Genomic DNA, 22,851 nt, shown 5'->3' with positions numbered 1-22,851 from the left:
ATCTAATGTAACTTCCGGTTTTGCGAAACCGGAAGTTGCATCATAAGGACTTCGGCAAAGGGAGCGCTAAGTGGAACTCTTGTGTGGATCGGCGGCAGCAAGGTAATTGGTTGGCTGGCTCCTTCCCGGCTGGAAGAATTTCTCTTCTCGGCCGCATCTACCAAGTTTCTACTCCAGGCAAAAGCGGCGGTAATTTAGCAGAGTTCTTCTGCTGCTTCTCCAGTCGTCTCCATTCAGCTGCCCAAGGGGAAATGGGAAGTTTTCACTGAGGGCAGGCCGCAGTGGAGAGAAGACGCAAGGAGTGGTGGCAGGAGAACTCTGGATTGCTAAATCACTACCGCCACTAGCAACATCAAAATAAAGGTAGATGGGGGGAGAGGGGAGATGGACTTGGGGGAGTTGGTGGACTGGAGATATGGGGAGAAGATGGATGGGAGATATGAACTTAGTGGAGGGGGAAAATAGATGGTGGAGGCTGGGGGGAGATGATGGAAATGGGGGGGATGGAAGAAATAATGGATGTAAAACAGAGGAGAGGGAGAAAGATGGTGGACAATGGGATTTAGGGAGAGAACATAAAAGGAGAGCAGTTGGACACAAGGGATGGTGTGTGTGTGCGGCGCGGTGGGGGGGGGGGGTTAGAGATACTGAAAAGGAAGGTAGTTGGGAAGAGAAAGGGAGAGCTGGTGGAAGGGAAAATGAGGCCTTACGTGCTCCTTTACTTCCCTTTAGTTCCTCTAGACCAGCACAGAGTGAACCCACACTGTTTAATTTGGATTTCTGCAATTATAATAAAACAGAAGATTAAGATTTGGGAATGGGCATTTTCATTGGGATCTCGGTGGCCATAGCTCGATGTGGTTGCCTTTTCAGGAGTTGCCTGGTTTATGATGGTGTTGGCCAGTGAGGGACTCTTGCTTGCTTATGCCCTGTTGACTGGCTTCAGGGGACTGCACATGTCAAAGCTTGGTGGGTCTTAGTCTCCATCGGCAGGTAGGCGTGCATAATACCTATCTGTGCCAGTCTAGGACTAAAGGAAAGTAAATTAGCAGGTAGAATCTAATCTTCCTTTACCTGTGTACTCATGGTTACTTGTCTAAACCTTTAGAAATCTCAAGCATGCTGCTCTTTCCCCATCCACTTCTCCCTTTCTGCCATTAGCTTAGTTATAGAGACAGGGATAGCCATCTAATGGCGTTGGCCTCTGGGCCTTGCATTGAAGAACATTGCTGAGTAGATGATTTATTGACCTCCATTGTAGTCCTATTTCTCTATGTGTCCTGAGATGCCTCCTAGCTACATCTTTCTCTAACATGAGCTGACCTCCTGAGGTCCCTTCCAAGCTAGTCTTTCTATGATGGAGGTAACATCCTCAGGTTCTCTAATCGTTGAGGACATCTGCTTCTGAAAGTGTGCATTTTGATGGGAAGCCGAGGGAGGGCTGGTTTAAGTGCTACAGATGGCTCCACAATGTCCTTTTCAAATCGAAATGAAAACTGATGTGTTAGAAAAAAGCAAACAAATGGTGAGCTGGTTGGATGAGTCAGGCAGTGTTAAGCTAGCTGAACAGCTGTAGGAAACTGATTTATGAATGTAGCAGGTGGTGATGGGGGAAAAGCAGAGACCCTCTTTTCTGTCTGTCTCTCTGAGTAAATATAGTCCCATTGGCACAGGCAATTTTTAGTAAAACTGTTCACTCTGAGCAGGACTTGTCAAGTGTTCTTGTCATCAGACCATTGAACAATGCAGCAGTGGTGAACGGGGAGGGGCTAATGGGACCATGAGGGGTGCTCCTGCGCTTGGCGTCAGGATCCGGGCACTTTGCTGCTCTAGTGGCAGAGCAGCGGCAGTGGTGGCTGTCCAATGGGCTGGGGCCTTCGCTCTGCTGCGTCACTGATGATGTGGCAGAGAGAAGACCCGGTGGAGCTGCTGCTGTTAGAGGCCAGGAGGGGGAGGAGCTCCCGGCGCGACGCAGCGTCTTGGGCGTGGCTGGCGACGTCGCCGACGTCGCGCTCTGCAGAGCCGCTCGCCGCGTCCGTCATGAATCCGCTGCTGGGCGCGAGCCTCTTCCTGCAGCTGGACGAGGGCGGCGGGGCCCCGGACGGGCCCCCCGCCCCCATGGCGCTGCGCAACGACCTGGGCTCCAACATCAGCGTCCTCAAGACCCTCAACCTGCGCTTCCGCTGCTTCCTGGCCAAAGTGCACGAGCTGGAGCGCAGGAACCGGATGCTGGAGAAGGAGCTGCAGGAGGGGCTGCGCCGGAGACCCCTGAGCCGCGAGCAGGGCGTGCAGACGGGCGTGGGGGCGCCCGTCCGGGCCCCGGGCGACGGCGGCGCAGGCGCAGGGGGAGGCGGCGGCGCGCGCTTGATGCCCGGCACCATCTGGTCCTACTCGCACACGCGCCGCCTGGGCTCGGGGCTCGAGACGCTGGTGCAGGGCCCGGGCGTGTCGTGGATGCACCCCGACGGGGTGGGGGTCCAGATCGACACCATCACCCCCGAGATCCGAGCCCTGTACAACGTGCTGGCCAAGGTGAAGCGCGAGAGGGACGAGTACAAGCTCCGGTGAGTGGAGGGAGGGAGTGGAGTGGAGGAAGGACTTCCTCTCCCTCCCCGACTGCTTAGACCCCCCTCGTTTCCTCTTTCTTACAAATGGTGTTTAGTCTCTTTCTTACAAACGGGGTTTTAGTCTCTTTCTTACAAACGGGGTTTTAGTCTCTTTCTTAAAGATGGGCTTTTAGTCTCTTTCTTAAAAGATGGGCTTTTAGTCTCTTTCTTAAAGATGGGCTTTTAGTCTCTTTCTTAAAAGATGGGGTTTTAGTCTCTTTCTTAAAGATGGGGTTTTAGTCTCTTTCTTAAAAGATGGGCTTTTAGTCTCTTTCTTAAAGATGGGCTTTTAGTCTCTTTCTTAAAAGATGGGCTTTTAGTCTCTTTCTTAAAAGATGGGCTTTTAGTCTCTTTCTTAAAAGATGGGCTTTTAGTCTCTTTCTTACAGATATGGGCTTTTAGTCTCTTTCTTAAAAGATGGGCTTTTAGTCTCTTTCTTAAAAGATGGGCTTTTAGTCTCTTTCTTAAAAGATGGGCTTTTAGTCTCTTTCTTAAAAGATGGGCTTTTAGTCTCTTTCTTACAGATATGGGCTTTTAGTCTCTTTCTTACAGATATGGGCTTTTAGTCTCTTTCTTACAGATATGGGCTTTTAGTCTCTTTCTTACAGATATGGGCTTTTAGTCTCTTTCTTACAGATATGGGCTTTTAGTCTCTTTCTTAAAAGATGGGCTTTTAGTCTCCTTCTTAAAAGATGGGCTTTTAGTCTCCTTCTTAAAAGATGGGCTTTTAGTCTCCTTCTTAAAAGATGGGCTTTTAGTCTCCTTCTTACAGATATGGGGTTTTAGTCTCTTCCTCTTTCTTACAGATGGGCTTTTAGTCTCTTTCTTAAAAGATGGGCTTTTAGTCTCTTTCTTAAAAGATGGGCTTTTAGTCTCTTTCTTAAAAGATGGGCTTTTAGTCTCTTTCTTAAAAGATGGGCTTTTAGTCTCCTTCTTAAAAGATGGGCTTTTAGTCTCCTTCTTAAAAGATGGGCTTTTAGTCTCCTTCTTAAAAGATGGGCTTTTAGTCTCCTTCTTAAAAGATGGGCTTTTAGTCTCCTTCTTAAAAGATGGGCTTTTAGTCTCCTTCTTACAGATATGGGGTTTTAGTCTCTTCCTCTTTCTTAAAGATGGGCTTTTAGTCTCTTTCTTAAAAGATGGGCTTTTAGTCTCTTTCTTAAAAGATGGGCTTTTAGTCTCTTTCTTAAAAGATGGGCTTTTAGTCTCTTTCTTAAAAGATGGGCTTTTAGTCTCCTTCTTAAAAGATGGGCTTTTAGTCTCCTTCTTAAAAGATGGGCTTTTAGTCTCCTTCTTAAAAAATGGGCTTTTAGTCTCTTTCTTAAAAGATGGGCTTTTAGTCTCCTTCTTAAAAGATGGGCTTTTAGTCTCTTTCTTAAAAGATGGGCTTTTAGTCTCTTTCTTAAAAGATGGGCTTTTAGTCTCTTTCTTAAAAGATGGGCTTTTAGTCTCTTTCTTAAAAGATGGGCTTTTAGTCTCCTTCTTAAAAGATGGGCTTTTAGTCTCCTTCTTAAAAGATGGGCTTTTAGTCTCCTTCTTAAAAGATGGGCTTTTAGTCTCCTTCTTAAAAGATGGGCTTTTAGTCTCCTTCTTAAAAGATGGGCTTTTAGTCTCCTTCTTACAGATATGGGGTTTTAGTCTCTTCCTCTTTCTTAAAGATGGGCTTTTAGTCTCTTTCTTAAAAGATGGGCTTTTAGTCTCTTTCTTAAAAGATGGGCTTTTAGTCTCTTTCTTAAAAGATGGGCTTTTAGTCTCTTTCTTAAAAGATGGGCTTTTAGTCTCCTTCTTAAAAGATGGGCTTTTAGTCTCCTTCTTAAAAGATGGGCTTTTAGTCTCCTTCTTAAAAAATGGGCTTTTAGTCTCTTTCTTAAAAGATGGGCTTTTAGTCTCCTTCTTAAAAGATGGGCTTTTAGTCTCTTTCTTAAAAGATGGGCTTTTAGTCTCCTTCTTAAAAGATGGGCTTTTAGTCTCCTTCTTAAAAGATGGGCTTTTAGTCTCCTTCTTAAAAGATGGGCTTTTAGTCTCCTTCTTAAAAGATGGGCTTTTAGTCTCCTTCTTAAAAGATGGGCTTTTAGTCTCCTTCTTAAAAGATGGGCTTTTAGTCTCCTTCTTAAAAGATGGGCTTTTAGTCTCCTTCTTAAAGATGGGCTTTTAGTCTCCTTCTTAAAAGATGGGCTTTTAGTCTCCTTCTTACAGATATGGGGTTTTAGTCTCTTCCTCTTTCTTAAAAGATGGGCTTTTAGTCTCTTTCTTAAAAGATGGGCTTTTAGTCTCTTTCTTAAAAGATGGGCTTTTAGTCTCTTTCTTAAAAGATGGGCTTTTAGTCTCTTTCTTAAAAGATGGGCTTTTAGTCTCTTTCTTACAAACGGGGTTTTAGTCTCTTTCTTACAAACGGGGTTTTAGTCTCTTTCTTACAAACGGGGTTTTAGTCTCTTTCTTACAAACGGGGTTTTAGTCTCTTTCTTAAAGATGGGCTTTTAGTCTCTTTCTTAAAAGATGGGCTTTTAGTCTCTTTCTTAAAGATGGGCTTTTAGTCTCTTTCTTAAAAGATGGGGTTTTAGTCTCTTTCTTAAAGATGGGGTTTTAGTCTCTTTCTTAAAAGATGGGCTTTTAGTCTCTTTCTTAAAGATGGGCTTTTAGTCTCTTTCTTAAAAGATGGGCTTTTAGTCTCTTTCTTAAAAGATGGGCTTTTAGTCTCTTTCTTAAAAGATGGGCTTTTAGTCTCTTTCTTACAGATATGGGCTTTTAGTCTCTTTCTTAAAAGATGGGCTTTTAGTCTCTTTCTTAAAAGATGGGCTTTTAGTCTCTTTCTTAAAAGATGGGCTTTTAGTCTCTTTCTTAAAAGATGGGCTTTTAGTCTCTTTCTTACAGATATGGGCTTTTAGTCTCTTTCTTACAGATATGGGCTTTTAGTCTCTTTCTTACAGATATGGGCTTTTAGTCTCTTTCTTAAAAGATGGGCTTTTAGTCTCTTTCTTAAAAGATGGGCTTTTAGTCTCCTTCTTAAAAGATGGGCTTTTAGTCTCCTTCTTAAAAGATGGGCTTTTAGTCTCCTTCTTACAGATATGGGGTTTTAGTCTCTTCCTCTTTCTTACAGATGGGCTTTTAGTCTCTTTCTTAAAAGATGGGCTTTTAGTCTCTTTCTTAAAAGATGGGCTTTTAGTCTCTTTCTTAAAAGATGGGCTTTTAGTCTCTTTCTTAAAAGATGGGCTTTTAGTCTCCTTCTTAAAAGATGGGCTTTTAGTCTCCTTCTTAAAAGATGGGCTTTTAGTCTCCTTCTTAAAAGATGGGCTTTTAGTCTCCTTCTTAAAAGATGGGCTTTTAGTCTCCTTCTTAAAAGATGGGCTTTTAGTCTCCTTCTTACAGATATGGGGTTTTAGTCTCTTCCTCTTTCTTAAAGATGGGCTTTTAGTCTCTTTCTTAAAAGATGGGCTTTTAGTCTCTTTCTTAAAAGATGGGCTTTTAGTCTCTTTCTTAAAAGATGGGCTTTTAGTCTCTTTCTTAAAAGATGGGCTTTTAGTCTCCTTCTTAAAAGATGGGCTTTTAGTCTCCTTCTTAAAAGATGGGCTTTTAGTCTCCTTCTTAAAAGATGGGCTTTTAGTCTCTTTCTTAAAAGATGGGCTTTTAGTCTCCTTCTTAAAAGATGGGCTTTTAGTCTCTTTCTTAAAAGATGGGCTTTTAGTCTCCTTCTTAAAAGATGGGCTTTTAGTCTCCTTCTTAAAAGATGGGCTTTTAGTCTCCTTCTTAAAAGATGGGCTTTTAGTCTCCTTCTTAAAAGATGGGCTTTTAGTCTCCTTCTTAAAAGATGGGCTTTTAGTCTCCTTCTTAAAAGATGGGCTTTTAGTCTCCTTCTTAAAAGATGGGCTTTTAGTCTCCTTCTTAAAAGATGGGCTTTTAGTCTCCTTCTTAAAAGATGGGCTTTTAGTCTCCTTCTTAAAAGATGGGCTTTTAGTCTCCTTCTTACAGATATGGGCTTTTAGTCTCTTCCTCTTTCTTAAAAGATGGGCTTTTAGTCTCTTTCTTAAAAGATGGGCTTTTAGTCTCTTTCTTAAAAGATGGGCTTTTAGTCTCTTTCTTAAAAGATGGGCTTTTAGTCTCTTTCTTACAAACGGGGTTTTAGTCTCTTTCTTACAAACGGGGTTTTAGTCTCTTTCTTACAAACGGGGTTTTAGTCTCTTTCTTACAAACGGGGTTTTAGTCTCTTTCTTAAAGATGGGCTTTTAGTCTCTTTCTTAAAAGATGGGCTTTTAGTCTCTTTCTTAAAGATGGGCTTTTAGTCTCTTTCTTAAAAGATGGGGTTTTAGTCTCTTTCTTAAAGATGGGGTTTTAGTCTCTTTCTTAAAAGATGGGCTTTTAGTCTCTTTCTTAAAAGATGGGCTTTTAGTCTCTTTCTTAAAAGATGGGCTTTTAGTCTCTTTCTTAAAAGATGGGCTTTTAGTCTCTTTCTTAAAAGATGGGCTTTTAGTCTCTTTCTTAAAAGATGGGCTTTTAGTCTCTTTCTTACAGATATGGGCTTTTAGTCTCTTTCTTAAAAGATGGGCTTTTAGTCTCTTTCTTAAAAGATGGGCTTTTAGTCTCTTTCTTAAAAGATGGGCTTTTAGTCTCTTTCTTAAAAGATGGGCTTTTAGTCTCTTTCTTACAGATATGGGCTTTTAGTCTCTTTCTTACAGATATGGGCTTTTAGTCTCTTTCTTACAGATATGGGCTTTTAGTCTCTTTCTTAAAAGATGGGCTTTTAGTCTCCTTCTTAAAAGATGGGCTTTTAGTCTCCTTCTTAAAAGATGGGCTTTTAGTCTCCTTCTTAAAAGATGGGCTTTTAGTCTCCTTCTTACAGATATGGGGTTTTAGTCTCTTCCTCTTTCTTACAGATGGGCTTTTAGTCTCTTTCTTAAAAGATGGGCTTTTAGTCTCTTTCTTAAAAGATGGGCTTTTAGTCTCTTTCTTAAAAGATGGGCTTTTAGTCTCTTTCTTAAAAGATGGGCTTTTAGTCTCCTTCTTAAAAGATGGGCTTTTAGTCTCCTTCTTAAAAGATGGGCTTTTAGTCTCCTTCTTAAAAGATGGGCTTTTAGTCTCTTTCTTAAAAGATGGGCTTTTAGTCTCCTTCTTAAAAGATGGGCTTTTAGTCTCCTTCTTACAGATATGGGGTTTTAGTCTCTTCCTCTTTCTTAAAGATGGGCTTTTAGTCTCTTTCTTAAAAGATGGGCTTTTAGTCTCTTTCTTAAAAGATGGGCTTTTAGTCTCTTTCTTAAAAGATGGGCTTTTAGTCTCTTTCTTAAAAGATGGGCTTTTAGTCTCCTTCTTAAAAGATGGGCTTTTAGTCTCCTTCTTAAAAGATGGGCTTTTAGTCTCCTTCTTAAAAAATGGGCTTTTAGTCTCTTTCTTAAAAGATGGGCTTTTAGTCTCCTTCTTAAAAAATGGGCTTTTAGTCTCTTTCTTAAAAGATGGGCTTTTAGTCTCCTTCTTAAAAGATGGGCTTTTAGTCTCTTTCTTAAAAGATGGGCTTTTAGTCTCCTTCTTAAAAGATGGGCTTTTAGTCTCCTTCTTAAAAGATGGGCTTTTAGTCTCCTTCTTAAAAGATGGGCTTTTAGTCTCCTTCTTAAAAGATGGGCTTTTAGTCTCCTTCTTAAAAGATGGGCTTTTAGTCTCCTTCTTAAAAGATGGGCTTTTAGTCTCCTTCTTAAAAGATGGGCTTTTAGTCTCCTTCTTAAAAGATGGGCTTTTAGTCTCCTTCTTACAGATATGGGGTTTTAGTCTCTTCCTCTTTCTTAAAAGATGGGCTTTTAGTCTCTTTCTTAAAAGATGGGCTTTTAGTCTCTTTCTTAAAAGATGGGCTTTTAGTCTCTTTCTTAAAAGATGGGCTTTTAGTCTCTTTCTTAAAAGATGGGCTTTTAGTCTCTTTCTTACAGATGGGCTTTTAGTCTCTTTCTTACAAACGGGGTTTTAGTCTCTTTCTTACAAACGGGGTTTTAGTCTCTTTCTTACAAACGGGGTTTTAGTCTCTTTCTTACAAACGGGGTTTTAGTCTCTTTCTTACAAACGGGGTTTTAGTCTCTTTCTTACAAACGGGGTTTTAGTCTCTTTCTTAAAGATGGGGTTTTAGTCTCTTTCTTAAAGATGGGGTTTTAGTCTCTTTCTTAAAAGATGGGCTTTTAGTCTCTTTCTTAAAAGATGGGCTTTTAGTCTCTTTCTTAAAAGATGGGCTTTTAGTCTCTTTCTTAAAAGATGGGCTTTTAGTCTCCTTCTTAAAAGATGGGCTTTTAGTCTCCTTCTTAAAAGATGGGCTTTTAGTCTCCTTCTTAAAAGATGGGCTTTTAGTCTCCTTCTTAAAAGATGGGCTTTTAGTCTCCTTCTTACAGATATGGGGTTTTAGTCTCTTCCTCTTTCTTAAAGATGGGCTTTTAGTCTCTTTCTTAAAAGATGGGCTTTTAGTCTCTTTCTTAAAAGATGGGCTTTTAGTCTCTTTCTTAAAAGATGGGCTTTTAGTCTCTTTCTTAAAAGATGGGCTTTTAGTCTCCTTCTTAAAAGATGGGCTTTTAGTCTCCTTCTTAAAAGATGGGCTTTTAGTCTCCTTCTTAAAAAATGGGCTTTTAGTCTCTTTCTTAAAAGATGGGCTTTTAGTCTCCTTCTTAAAAGATGGGCTTTTAGTCTCTTTCTTAAAAGATGGGCTTTTAGTCTCCTTCTTAAAAGATGGGCTTTTAGTCTCCTTCTTAAAAGATGGGCTTTTAGTCTCTTTCTTAAAAGATGGGCTTTTAGTCTCTTTCTTAAAAGATGGGCTTTTAGTCTCCTTCTTAAAAGATGGGCTTTTAGTCTCCTTCTTAAAAGATGGGCTTTTAGTCTCCTTCTTAAAAGATGGGCTTTTAGTCTCCTTCTTAAAAGATGGGCTTTTAGTCTCCTTCTTAAAAGATGGGCTTTTAGTCTCCTTCTTAAAAGATGGGCTTTTAGTCTCCTTCTTACAGATATGGGGTTTTAGTCTCTTCCTCTTTCTTAAAAGATGGGCTTTTAGTCTCTTTCTTAAAAGATGGGCTTTTAGTCTCTTTCTTAAAAGATGGGCTTTTAGTCTCTTTCTTACAGATATGGGCTTTTAGTCTCTTTCTTACAGATATGGGCTTTTAGTCTCTTTCTTACAGATATGGGGTTTTAGTCTCTTCCTCTTTCTTACAGACGGGCTTTTAGTCTCTTTCTTACAGACGGGCTTTTAGTCTCTTTCTTACAGTCGGGCTTTTAGTCTCTTTCTTACAGACGGGCTTTTAGTCTCTTCTCGTCCTCTGATTTCTTTCAGACGGGGTGTGTAGACCCCTCTTTTCCTCTGATTTCTTTCCGATAGGGCCTGGGAGTTTGAGTGGTTTCTTGACTTCATAGGAGTTTACTGCTGTCTTTTTGTTGTGGTTATCGTGGAAGGGATTCCAAGGACCACGTGTTCATAAAAGTGCCCTAATGAGACCTTATCCTGGTGTTTCTGTTCTGTCCTCCTCAATAACAGGGGAATAGTGGCATTGAGCCTCCCCACCCTCCAATCCTCTTCCTTAAAGGTGTTATATAGACCAGTGTTTTTCAACCTTTTTTGGGCAAAGGCACACTTGTTTCATGAAAAAAATCACTAGGCACACCACCATTAGAAAATGTTAAAAAATTTAACTCTGTGCTTATATTGACTATATATATAAAGTAATTCTCTTGAATAGGAATCAAATAAACACAAAGAAAGTATTTTATAATTACTTTATTATGAAATATTAAGTAAACAGAATAGTGAAAAATTATAAAATACTTTATTCAGTGCGAAACCTGGGCCTGTTTGGCTGAACACAAAGCTGATATTCTGGCTGGAATCGAAGAAAGACACACACGTAGCTCTTCGTCAACAGCTCTCAGTCTCTCTCTGTATTTGGTTTTTATAGCATACAAAAATAGACAAATATACCCTTTTTATTAAACCACAATAGCAGTTTTTAGCGCAGGGAGCTGCGCTGAATGCCCAGCGCTGCTCTTGATGCTCATAGGCTCCCTGCACTAAAAACCACTATTGCGGTTTAGTAAAAGGGGACCATATTGTAAAATATAGACAGCAGATATAAATTCAGAACTGTGCATAGTAAGTGAAGGGAAGTTTTCATCTCTGGGAATTTACCCAGTTAACTATTAAGTTATTTGGGCAAATTCCTTTGAAAACTGTGGTAATACTGCCTCCACTTTGCTAAATTTAAAATAAAATCATTTTTCCTACCTTGTCTGGTGATTTCTGGTTGCACTTTCTTCTTCTGACTGTGCATCCAATCTTTCTTCCCTTCTATCAGCCTGTATGCTTTCTCTCCTCCACACCTCATTCCCTCCCCCAACTTTTTCTTCCTCTCTTCATGCCCCCTTTCTTTTTTTCTGTTTCTCTTCTTTCCTTCTGTCTCCCTGCCTGCCCCCTTTCTTTCTTTCTCCCTGCCGTTCCCCAAGCCACTGCCGCTGCCATCGGGGAACAGGACCCACCAATGGATAACAGACGCCGACGCATGCTCTCCCTGACGTCAATTCTGCAATCGGAGAGGAAGTTCCGCCCAGCCAGGCAGCGATTGGCTGGCCCGAACTTCCTCTCCGACTGCAGAATTGACGTCGGGGAGAAGAAGACTTATCGGCTCGATAGATTAGATCGCCAAGACAAAGTGAGTCCTGGGTGATCGACTCACTTTGCCTTGGCGAGCTACTGGCGCCCCTGCCTCGGGCCCCCTGTCAGCTCCGGGCCCCTAAATGCAGGACTGGTAGTACTGCCCTGATGGCGGCCCTGCGGCACACCAGGCAACATCTCGCGGCACACTAACAGCAGTTGAAAAACACTGATATAGACAGCTAATTAAGCAGGTCCCAGGAGTAGCACCAAGAAAGAGGGTTAATAGAGTATCCTAGAAAAAGTGGGAGATAAGTGAGAGAGAATGTGGTATTATTTGTTGATACCTAACAGGGTGGGGAAAAGCTGAAACAGAAAGTAATTGCAGGCTTAGCTGCAGGGGTTAACAAAGGTTGCATGCACTGAGGAATGCAGAAACGATTAGCATGGGGATGTTAAGATACAACCACGGTTGATATGAAAATATATGCTGTATCTTAGGCATTCCGTGGTATGCAGAGAGTATGCTGCCCCCTGCTGACAGGAGAACAATGCAAAAATTTTACCCCTAGGGTCCAGGGTGGTGTAGAGGGTTTTGTCGATCTCTCATATTAAAAGTGCTGCTTAGGTTTTAAATGCAGGTGGTAACCAAGAAGCAAGTGCACTTAGTGAAACAAAACCAAAAGAGTCCGCGCACTTTAGCCCTTGAGTAGGAGCCTGAAGTGCGAACTGTTTTTGAAAGGTATATGAATAGCCAATGGTCCGTCTAGGCCAGTACGCCATCTTCACGGTGGCCAATCCAGCTTACCAGGACCTGGCAGAAACCCAAATAGTAGCAGCATTCCATGCCACCAATCCTGGGCAAGGAGTGGCTTCCCACATGTCTGTCTGAATATGGACTTTTCCTCCAGGAACCTTTCTATGTTAACCATGTCCTCTGTCAATATTCCCTGGGAAACTGCGTGGTGAGGCAGGAAAGGGTGGTTGATCGCTGGAATGGTCTTCCACTTCAGGTGATTGAGGCCAGCAGCGTGCCTGATTTTAAGGCCAAATGGGATCGACACGTGGGATCTATTTGCAAAGTAAAGGCAGGGGAGGGTCATTAGGGTGGGCAGACTGGATGGGCCGTGGCCCTTATCTGCCGTCAATTTCTATGTTTCTATGAATGAAATAATGCAGTATGTCCTCCTCTTGGTTTTCAAAGTATTTTCCTGTAACTTCATTGAGTGTCCCCTAGTCTTTGATGGCTTGTATTTTGGCACAGAAAATCAAGTGCCAGTGTTTGCTGATGCTTCTAGTTTTGGATAGCACAAGAAGCCGTTGCTCACTACGAAACCTTGTGCAGGTTTGCCATGCATAAAATTTGCCTATAATTAACTTGCTATATCCTCAAGTAATACATTACTGGAACTAGTTACTTGTAACTTTGTAAATGTAATATATTCAGTAATAAGTTTGAGCTGGTAATATATTACTTTCTGCACCGGGGCCTGGAGAAGGGTGGGGGAGGAAGCCTGATAACCAGTGGAGAATAAGAACATAGCAGATGATAGCTGGAAAAAGGCCACTGGTTCCATCCACTCTGCCCATTTATTCAGGTCCATAATGCCAAGGAAACATGCCTGCTTATTTTTCCTCTTGCTTCTTTACCAAACCATGTATTTGAGTGTGCAGGTTGCTATCATCCACCCCTCACCCCTGGACAGTGATATCTGAGAAGATTTGATATGGCCTGGAAATATGTCTTGTGGACTCCCTGAGCAGGCTCATTTCTAGGATTCCTGAGGGTGGTGCAGATGAATGGGTTATTATTAGAATTGCTGCATTGCAGACGGAGGGGGAAGGCTCTCGCAGACACACGTGCAGATGGGCACATGCAAACATCGTCTCAAGTCACCGTTCATCTCTTCTGTCTCCTTTACGTGTTAGGAAATCAGGAACGCAAGACTTTAAAGTGAGAGAAGATGCCTTTCCCCTATTTCATCCTCCCCTCTCCTCCTTCTTTATATTAAATTATTTATATGGGATATACAAACATCACCTGTATTATTTTCTTTTTAATACCATGGGTAAACTTACTGGCAGTTGAAAGCTCTGGGAATAGGTTAGGATTTGGGGTTCCTGATTAAGTTGGGACAAAAGGGTGGAGGGGCATAATCAAAACATACGTCTAAGTCCGATTTGGGCAGATAGTGCTAGTCGCCCAAAGTCGGCCATGGGAAAATGTCCATTCTTGAAAAGTATGTCTCTTTTTTAATTGTCTCTCTGGACGTCCAGACCGCCACTGTGTTTATACCACATTCCCAGAACAAGACCTTTTGGACGTGGGAGGGGCCAGCATTGTGATGGACTGGCCACCCAGACATGGCAACAGAGCAGTGAGGGGGTCCTTACTTTGTCTCACTTTGGATACCTTTTGGGCACTTAAATCTGGTTTTACATTGTCTGAGTCCAGGAAGTCTCGTAAACCCTTTGATTATCCCTGCAGGATGACTAAGTCTAGATCAGCCTTCATCCTGCCCTACATTTTGATTATGAGCCCCATAAGGTTTAGGGGTTTAAGTATTGCATTTAGGCTTTAAAGACTGGGGTGTAGTGTTAGAGCTAAGAGTTTAAAAATTGGGTTAGTTTTGGATTTAGAGACTGCAGTTAGGGATTGGATTGGTTAGAAATTCAGGTTGTTTTACAGTTAGGTTCAGGGTTCGGGTCACGGCATCTCTAAATGCCGTAGTGGAACTGGAAAAGGTACAAAGAAGGGGTGACCAAAACCATTAAAGGATGGGAGGTGTCTCGTATGAGGACAGATTTAAGAGGTTAAGGCCCTTCAGCTTGGAGAACAAAATCGTGAGGGGAATTGATTTAGCTTTCAAAGAGTTACATTTACTGTATTGTTTAAACACAGTGGATTTCATTCAAAACATATGTAATAACCAAACACATAACTAGGGCAAGCGGTTGATGGAGCGGACAAGTTCTCCCTGGACAGGGATCTTACAGCCACACAAGAAGGTGACGTCCCTGTGACGGAGCAGTCTAAGAGCTGCAAAGCTAAAGAGCTTTGCGCATGTGCCAGCCCTCCCGCCCGAAAGTATCCCACCTGGCCCCTATATAAGCCCACCCCAACTGACATAAACAGTTTAAAAGTCTCCGCGATCTATCCGACTCGGTAGTCTTAACGGGGTCAACCCGTTTCCTTATCGCTTCAACTTTTATTACAATATTTCTCTTCTACACGATTTTGATTTAGCAGCGCTCTGGTTTAGCATGCCTGAAAAAGCCAAACCTGGTTTTAAACGCTGCTCCATGTGCGACCTCAAGATGTCGGCGACTGACCCGCACGCCTCCTGTATCCGTTGCCTGGGTCCCCTCCACCGGACGTCTTCCTGCGCTCACTGCGCTAAATTAAACAAGCGCTCGCTCAAAATTCGAGCGCTTAAACTTAAAGAATTTGAGCTCCCTAACGCGGCCTCCGCTCTCTCCTCCGCCTGCCAGCAAGGAGCATCGGAGCCGCAGGGACCGCCTCCCAAGGTGCCGAAGCTGGTGCTTCGCAAACCAACTCAGGCACCAGCGTCTCCTGCATGTGGCACGTCGGGGCCGATGACGTCACACGCAGGGACGCTGCCTATTGGCTCCCTTGCTCCTCCACTGCCTATTGGCTCAGCGACTGCTCCCACTAGCCAATCCCGGCAGGATCACTCTCTCTCGGTCCCGCCCTCGGCACCGACTGACTCCAGCCGTCGGCACCGTGCTCCTTCTCATACAGTGCCTGCAGCCCAGCGTTCTGCCTCCCCAGACCGGCATCTGCACTCTGCTTCAGCCAGCCCACCCAGGAAACTGAAGAGGAAGGCTAAACATCTTATTTCCTCTAGTTCCTCCTCGGGCTCTCCTCCTACACTGTCTGCTGCTGCTGCTCCAACCCAGGATCCTCCCCAGCTCTCTCACCAGTCTCAGCCTCTGATGCAGCCTGCACTTTTTCAACTTTTCCAGCAGTTCCAGCTCTTTCAGCAACAACAACTGCTTTCTGCATCTCCTCCGCTCCTCTCCGCTCAGCCTACTGAACAGGGCACTCAGCTTACATCCTCACCTCATTTGATCCAGCATGATGCCCATCTCTCTGACTCTGTCTCCACTACCTCTTCTATGGCGGCGGAGCTGGAATCCTACTATGCTTCCTCCTCGCGCTCTCCCTCGCCTGATCTGCAGACGGATCCCCTGCTCTCTTCTCTGGCTCACGAAGACACTCCATCTGAGCGGGATAGGACATCACCCCCGGAAGACACCTCCTACCCACGCTTCCTATCCAAGATGGCATCTTCTTTACAATTGACCACCACGGCCCAGCCGGACCCCCGGGAACAGAGGCTTCAGGTGCTTAAGTATCTTCATATTCCAAAGGAAGTGGTCTCTTTGCCCCTTCATGCTACTCTGGCTGATTCTCAGAAAGCCATCTGGAACACCCCCTACTCGTCCCGGGTCACGAAACGCAGTTTGGAACATAAATACAAGGTTCAGGATGTAGCGGGGTTTGGCAAAACTCAACTCCCTCACCAATCCCTGGTTGTCTGCTCTGCCTTGCGGAAATCCAAGTCCTCCAAAGACTTCGCATCTACTCCACCAGTCCGCGAGATGCGCATCATGGACTCCATGGGTAAACAAGCATACCAAAATTCCATGCTGTCTGGGCGAATTGCCATCCATCAGTTCTTCTACACCCAATACCTCTATTCTAACATGGAGGATATGAGAAAACTGGTCGAGACCTTACCGGTGCCCACGCAGGAGGCTTTTAATGCCGTCCTCTCCAACTTCGAAGAATGCTCCAAGAACCTTATCCGGGCAGCTGACGATGCCTTTGATACCGCCATGAGGGGAGCGGCTACAGGTATTTCCACCCGCAGACTGGCATGGTTGCAATGCTCTAAACTGGGGGTGGACATCCATGCAAAGGTGGCAGATGCTCCTTGTCTCGGAGACAGCTTGTTTGGAGACAAGGTTAAGGATCTTATTGAGGGGCTTAAAGAGGATTGCACCACACTGGATGCTCTGGAGGAGGATACCGCACATCACTCAAAACAGCCCTTTAAGAAGCAGCTACCTTCTCAACGGCAGTTCAATACCAGTAAGTAGTTTTCTTCTGCCAGACAGTTTGCTCCATATCCACAGAAGCAGTTTCAGCCCTATCGGCAGCAATCCTCCAACAGAGCCCCGAGAGACCGTCGCTCTCCTAAACCCGCTCAACCTGCGGGCCAGAAGCCCCAACCCTCTTTTTGACAACCCTCCCCTTCCCGCTGTTCCGGTGGGAGGTCGGTTGAGGTTTTTTCTCCAGACCTGGCGGGATATAACCACAGACACCTGGGTCTTGCGCATCATTCAACATGGATACCGCCTTCGCTTCCTGGCTCCTCCTCCTTGGTGCCCCCCTTCCCACCAGTCACTTCAACCATCTCACCTGCTTCCTTTGCAACAGGAGTTGTCTCGGTTGCTGGACATTCGGGCCGTAGAGCCGGTTCCCGAACACCAGTGGGGCCAGGGGTTCTATTCCCGATACTTCCTCATTCCGAAGAAGACAGGGGGCGTTCGCCCGATTTTGGACCTACGGAACCTAAACAAATTCATATTGAAGGAAAGGTTCCGCATGCTCTCGATCTCCGCCATTGCTCCTCTGCTCCAAGTCGACGCTTGGCTCACGTCCATAGACCTTCAGGATGCCTATCTGCATATCCCCATACATCCCTCTCACAGGCAATATCTTCGTTTTGTGTTTCAGAACCTTCACTACCAATACACAGTTCTCCCTTTTGGCCTCTCGTCAGCACCAAGGGTCTTCTCCAAATGCGTCATCCCCATAGTAGCGCATCTGCGCAGACAGGGCCTGTCCATCTTCCCCTACCTGGACGACTGGCTCATTTCGGCTATGATGCCCTGCCTCACACGCCACGCTTTGAGCCAAACCGTCAACCTCCTTCTACAGTTGGGTTTTCTTCTCAATTTTCCGAAGTCTCATCTCCTCCCATCTCAATCCCTTCAATTCATTGGGGCAACTTTTCAGACTCAGCAGACCATGGTTTTCCTCCCGTCACTGCGGGCCCAGGTCATCCAACAGCTGATTTCACCGTGGTACCCCGGGCTCTGGGTCACGGCCAGAGACGTTCTCACATTGCTAGGACACATGGCGGCCACAGTGCAAGTGCTCCAGTTTGCTCGCCTAAAGATGAGACCTATCCAATGGTTTCTCTAAACCCATTGGAACCAGTTCCTTCAGCCTCTTTCCACGCAACTACAATTAACGCCCCAAGTGCTTCAGGACTTGCAATGGTGGTTTCACGTGGATCCCCTCTCTCAAGGGCTTCCATTTCATCCTCCTCAGCCTACTGTCACCATCACAACGGATGCCTCCAAGAAAGGCTGGGGCGCTCATCTCCTCTCTTGGTCCACGCAGGGCACCTGGTCCCCAGCATTAGCTCGCTGCAGCATCAACTTCCTGGAACTGCATGCCATCCATCTCGCTCTGCTGGTGTTCCAACACCACTTGCACGGTCAGATCATCCGAATCCGCACCGACAACCAGGTTGCCATGTTCTATGTGAACAAACAGGGGGGGATGGGCTCCTCTCGCCTATCCCGCGAAGCAGTCTCCATCTGGAACCTCGCTCTACAGCTCCACTCCACCCTGCAGGTGGTCTACCTTCCGGGCACGGACAACCAGCTCACAGACAGACTCAACAGGCAACTCAGTCCTCACAAATGGTTGCTTCGGAGCACAGTTACGCGAAAAATCTTTGCAAAATGGGGCACTCCTCATGTCGACCTCTTTGCATCCCAGACGAACGCCAAATGTCCCAGATTTTGCTCCAGGTACGGAGAACCAACCTGTCTGGCAGACGATGCGTTCCTCCTCCACTGGTCCCAACATCTCCTCTATGCGTTTCCTCTGATTCCTCTGATTGGAAAAGTCCTTCAAAAGGCCATCGCAGACAATGCCTCCCTGATCCTCATCACACCGTATTGGCCGCGACAAGCCTGGTTCCCTGTCCTCCTCAACCTGGCTTCTCAGGCTCCTTGGATTCTCCCGCAGTTCCCGGATCTTCTCACACAACACGACGGTCAGGTGCTACACCCCAATCTTCCGTCTCTCAAATTGACAGCCTGGCTCCTGCTCCCACGCTGACTGGGAACTCTGCCTTCCCTCCGGAGGTCCTACACATCCTTCTTGCCTCCAGAGCTCCTGCGACTCAACGCTCCTACTCCGCCAAGTGGACCCGTTTCCAGCGCTGGTGCTCCACCCGTTGTGTTCACCCCAGCACCTCGCCCTTGGCTCAGGTCCTCCGCTACCTTGCCTCTTTGCAGGTCTGCAGATTATCCTACACCTCCATTCGCCTTCATCTGGTGGCCATCTCAGTGTACCATGACCCCGTGGACGCGGTCTCTCTGGTACGCCATCCTGTGGTCAAGCGCTTCTTCAAAGGACTTCTTCGTCTGCATCCTCCCCTCCGACCTCCTGTGCCGGTCTGGGATCTCAACCTCGTGCTGCAGGCTCTCATGGCTCCCCCATTTGAACCTCTCTCTGTTATACCACTCAAATTTCTTACCTGGAAGACTCTATTCCTGGTAGCTATTACCTCGGCTCGCCGTATTGGAGAACTCCATGCCTTGGTATCCTATAGTCCCTATACCCAATTTCTTCATGACAAAGTGCTGTTACGCACTCATCCTAAGTTCCTGCCCAAGGTGGTCTCGGCCTTCCATTTGAACCAATCCATTGTGCTGCCTACTTTTCATCCACCCCCTCACCCTTCGCCGGAAGCCGAACGACTCCACACACTGGACTGTGCCAGAGCTCTCCGCATCTATTTGGACAGAACTGCGACTCCTCAGCGCCCGTCTCAGTTGTTCCTCTCCATCCGTCCATCTTCCTCTCCTAGACCAGTTTCGAAGTTGACATTGTCCTCTTGGATTACCCAGCTCATTGCGTACTGTTACGCCTCCGCCTCCAATCCTGCTCTTCAGGAGATCCCTCCGCATATCACGGCTCATGACCTCCGAGCTATGGCTACCACCTGGGCTAACCTTCGCCTCGCTCCTCTCCAAGAGATCTGTCGAGCGGCTACCTGGTCCAGGATTCATACCTTTGCCAAACACTACTGCCTTGATGTGGAATCCGGCGCAGATGCATCACTGGGTTCTACGGTCCTGCAAGCGGCATTGTGAGGCGTCAACTTCCCTCCTCCTCTATGTCTCAGGTAACAGATCTTTATTATTGTTATAATAGCATGTTGTTATTCTGTTACCTTCAGCTCGGGAGGCACCTTCTTGTGTGGCTGTAAGATCCCTGTCCAGGGAGAAATAGAAGTTGCTTACCTGTAACGGTAGTTCTCCTTGGACAGATGATCTTACAGCCACACAATCCCGCCCAGCCTCCCCTATTGTTGCCGCCAGCTTTATACCGAACTGTTTATGTCGGTTGGGGGTGTGCTTATATAGGGGCCAGATGGGATACTTTCGGGCGGGAGGGCTGGCACATGCGCAAAGCTCTTTAGCTTTGCAGCTTTTAGACTGCCGGGTCGGCTCCGTCACGGGGACGTCACCTTCTTGTGTGGCTGTAAGATCATCTGTCCAAGGAGAACTACCGTTACAGGTAAGCAACTTCTATTTCCTGAAGGGAAAGTCTATAAGCCGCTCATTCTTGGGACTCTGCCTGCAACACGATTGTGGCCTAGACGGACCCGTGGTCTGATCCTAAACTCTTATCTTCTTTCCATTTTGGTAGGTGGGAAGAGGAGTACACAGCACGAATCCAGCTGCAGGAAAGAGTCGGTGAATTGCAGGAGGTGAGAGCTTGTCTCATTCGGTGTTGTATAGGGTAGAGGGTCTCTTCCTTTCTAGCCTCCCCTAAACCTAACATCTTTGTCTCTTTATCCCTTCCCGTTCCCATAAAGGAGGCCCAGGATGCAGAAGCTTGTCAGGACGAGCTGCAAATGAAAGTGGATCAGCTGAAGGCAGAGCTTGTGGTCTTTAAAGGGTTAATGAGTAATGTGAGTCTAGAAATCACCTGTTCCTCCTCTCTCTCTCCTTTCCCGAGTCTGGGTTGGTCCCTGAACTTCCTGTTTCTTTGTCTCTTCCTGGATCAGAATATCTCGGACCTGGACACAAAGATCCAGGAGAAAGCCATGAAGGTAGACATGGATATCTGCCGAAGGATTGACATTACAGCCAAGCTCTGCGATGTAGCACAACAGCGGAACTCTGAGGATACAATGCGAATGTTCCAGGTGAGTTGGCCCACGATTCCGCTGACAGTACGACTGAAGAGTAAAGGCTGAGGCTGGAATTCCAGCAGATGGATGGGTGGAGGAGGTTCTGGCACAGATCAGCTGATTCCAGCACCAAAGCCTTCCCCTCGGCTACCAGATGCCACACTGTGGAAAGCTCAACAAAGACACGAAAAGGTCATTGCTGTGTTGACAATTATTGTAGATCATTGTTATGATTTTTCTTTGACTCAAGGTTTTCATAAAGTGCAGAAGAGTAATCCCAGAGACAGTTCTGGGTTCTGGTGCTAATCCGGGTACACGATCCAACAGATTTTGCTGCTCCAGCTGCTGTTTCCCCTCATTTCCCAGGATTAGACACACTCTCCTGTTCATTCTTTGGGGGGGAGTCTTTGATTTTCTCTCTTTCTATATTTTGCACAGTACAGAAGGAAATGCATTTCTGCTTCTAGTTTTTCATGCTACAGGAAGTCTGGCTTCTTGGGGTTTCCAGTTCAGGTTTTTGTCTGCCCATTTCTATTTTCTAATCTGGGGGTCCCTCCTTCTCTATTAGGTGAGGGTCAGTCTTTGTTCTGCGTGTGTGACTTAGTTGCAGTTTGAGTGTAGGGATCTGTCTCAGTTTATCTTATCCTTTTTCCTCAATAGGAAGTATATTCAGAGCCTAGTGTAATATTCACAGTGCTGTAACAGGACAAGCAGGCAGCATATTCTCTACATGTGGGTGATGTCATCCACAGAGCCCCGTCACGGACAGCTTTTGATACGATTGATCACCAATTACTCCTTGCTAGACTTCAATCTATCGGGGTTACAGATGATGTTATAGCATGGTTTACATCTTATTTCAGTAATCGCACATCTACAGTAATTTTTAATGATTCTTCTTCTCTACCTTCACAAATATCACATGGGGTTCCACAAGGGTCTATACTTTCACCTTTACTTTTTAATATATTTTTGGCACCCCTACTGACACTATGTCAATCTATAGGATTTCATGTTTTTGCTTATGCTGATGATATACAGTTATTGCACCCCCTAAACAATAACAACATAAATGAAATTTTGACAATTAATGAAAAACTCGAACAAATTCATCATTGGCTGGACAAAAACAGATTGGCCCTCAATATCAAAAAAACAAATATCATGCTTTTTCCTTGGAAGGAAAGTTTTTCTTTAGTTACTCCTATTTTGATTCAAAATATTCCTCTTCAATCTGTTAAAAATACTAAAATTTTAGGAGTAATTTTTGATAATAAACTTAATTATCATGATCACATTAGTAGTATTGTTAAAACTACCTTCTATAGGTTGCGGAAAATTCGATCTATTTCTAAATTTCTCTGTCCCAAAGCACTTAATATTCTTATCCACTCTCTGGTGATGTCTAAAATCGATTATTGCAATTCATTATTTACAGGAATTGCTTTACAAGAAATTAAACGATTACAAATTATTCAAAATGCTTCTATTAAATTAATAACAAAATCTAAAAAATTTGATCATGTGACACCACTCCTTAAAAAGGCTCATTGGCTCCCAGTCATTCATAGAATTACGCATAAATTATGTACAATTATTTTTAAAACATTAGAAAATAAGACTCCAGCATTTTTATTTAGGTTGCTTATCCCATATTCAGTTAAAAGAACCTTACGATCTAGCGAACGGAACCTTTTATCAATTCCTTCACTAAAAATTATTAGTACAAGAAAACAATTATTAGTACAAGAAAACAATTTATCTTTTCATGTACAGCTCCCCAGATTTGGAATGCGCTTCCCATGTTTTTACGGGAAGAGAAGGTATTTGGGAAATTTAAAAGCGAATTAAAAACCTTTTTATTTAAAGATGCATTTGCTACTTAATTAAATTTTATTATAAAGTGTTATTTTATTTTATTTTTTTTTTTCTCTTCCCAGTTTCCTTTTGTATTTATCATGTATGTCCTTTCTTTACTATAAAAATGGATTTCATCCCCTCTTTCCTTTTGTTTATATTATAATTAATTAAGTGTATGTAATGTTTTTGTCTCCTTATGTATGCATATTTTATTGTACATCGCTTAGAAATCAGATTAAGCGATTGAACAAATCAATTAATAAACTTGAAACTTGAAGCAGGAGAAGAAGGCAGGAAGAAGCACAGGGCTCGGGGAAGCGGCGAGAGTACGCTCCGCCCACCCCCACCGCGTCAGAGGCAGCGTCGGACTCCCCCTTGAAAAGGGGGCGGAGCCAACGGCGCGCAGCCGTTCGGCGCAAGGCGAACGGCAAAGGCGCTCGCCTTAGCGAGAGCGCCTTTGCGAAGGGACAAGGCACCACTATCAAGAACAAACGGAGTAAGTCAGAGGGGTAAAGAAGCGACAAGCACAGAAGGTAAGAAAAAG

At 44.6% G+C, this 22,851-nt stretch overlaps 1 protein-coding gene across 4 annotated transcripts in view; it reads left to right on the top strand.

Moving 5' to 3' along the window:
• Nucleotides 1-1,976: 1,976 nt before the first annotated feature.
• The window catches only part of IFFO1 (intermediate filament family orphan 1), a 47,862-nt gene continuing 26,987 nt past the window's right edge, over nucleotides 1,977-22,851 (top strand). For 2 of the 4 annotated variants that reach the window (XM_033925567.1, XM_033925566.1), the window contains exons 1-4: nucleotides 1,980-2,564; nucleotides 19,961-20,021; nucleotides 20,130-20,225; nucleotides 20,322-20,462. In XM_033925567.1, the coding sequence (XP_033781458.1) occupies nucleotides 2,041-2,564; nucleotides 19,961-20,021; nucleotides 20,130-20,225; nucleotides 20,322-20,462 (822 nt within the window). In that variant the 5' untranslated portion in view covers nucleotides 1,980-2,040. Of the gene's footprint in view, nucleotides 2,565-19,960; nucleotides 20,022-20,129; nucleotides 20,226-20,321; nucleotides 20,463-22,851 lie in introns of all 4 variants that reach the window. The other 2 variants (XM_033925568.1, XM_033925564.1) reach the window with 2 other exon arrangements.

This window comes from Geotrypetes seraphini, chromosome 16 (assembly GCF_902459505.1).
Source record: "Geotrypetes seraphini chromosome 16, aGeoSer1.1, whole genome shotgun sequence".
NCBI classification, from domain to species: Eukaryota; Metazoa; Chordata; class Amphibia; order Gymnophiona; family Dermophiidae; genus Geotrypetes; species Geotrypetes seraphini.
This window is presented reverse-complemented; position numbering and strand designations above follow the sequence as displayed.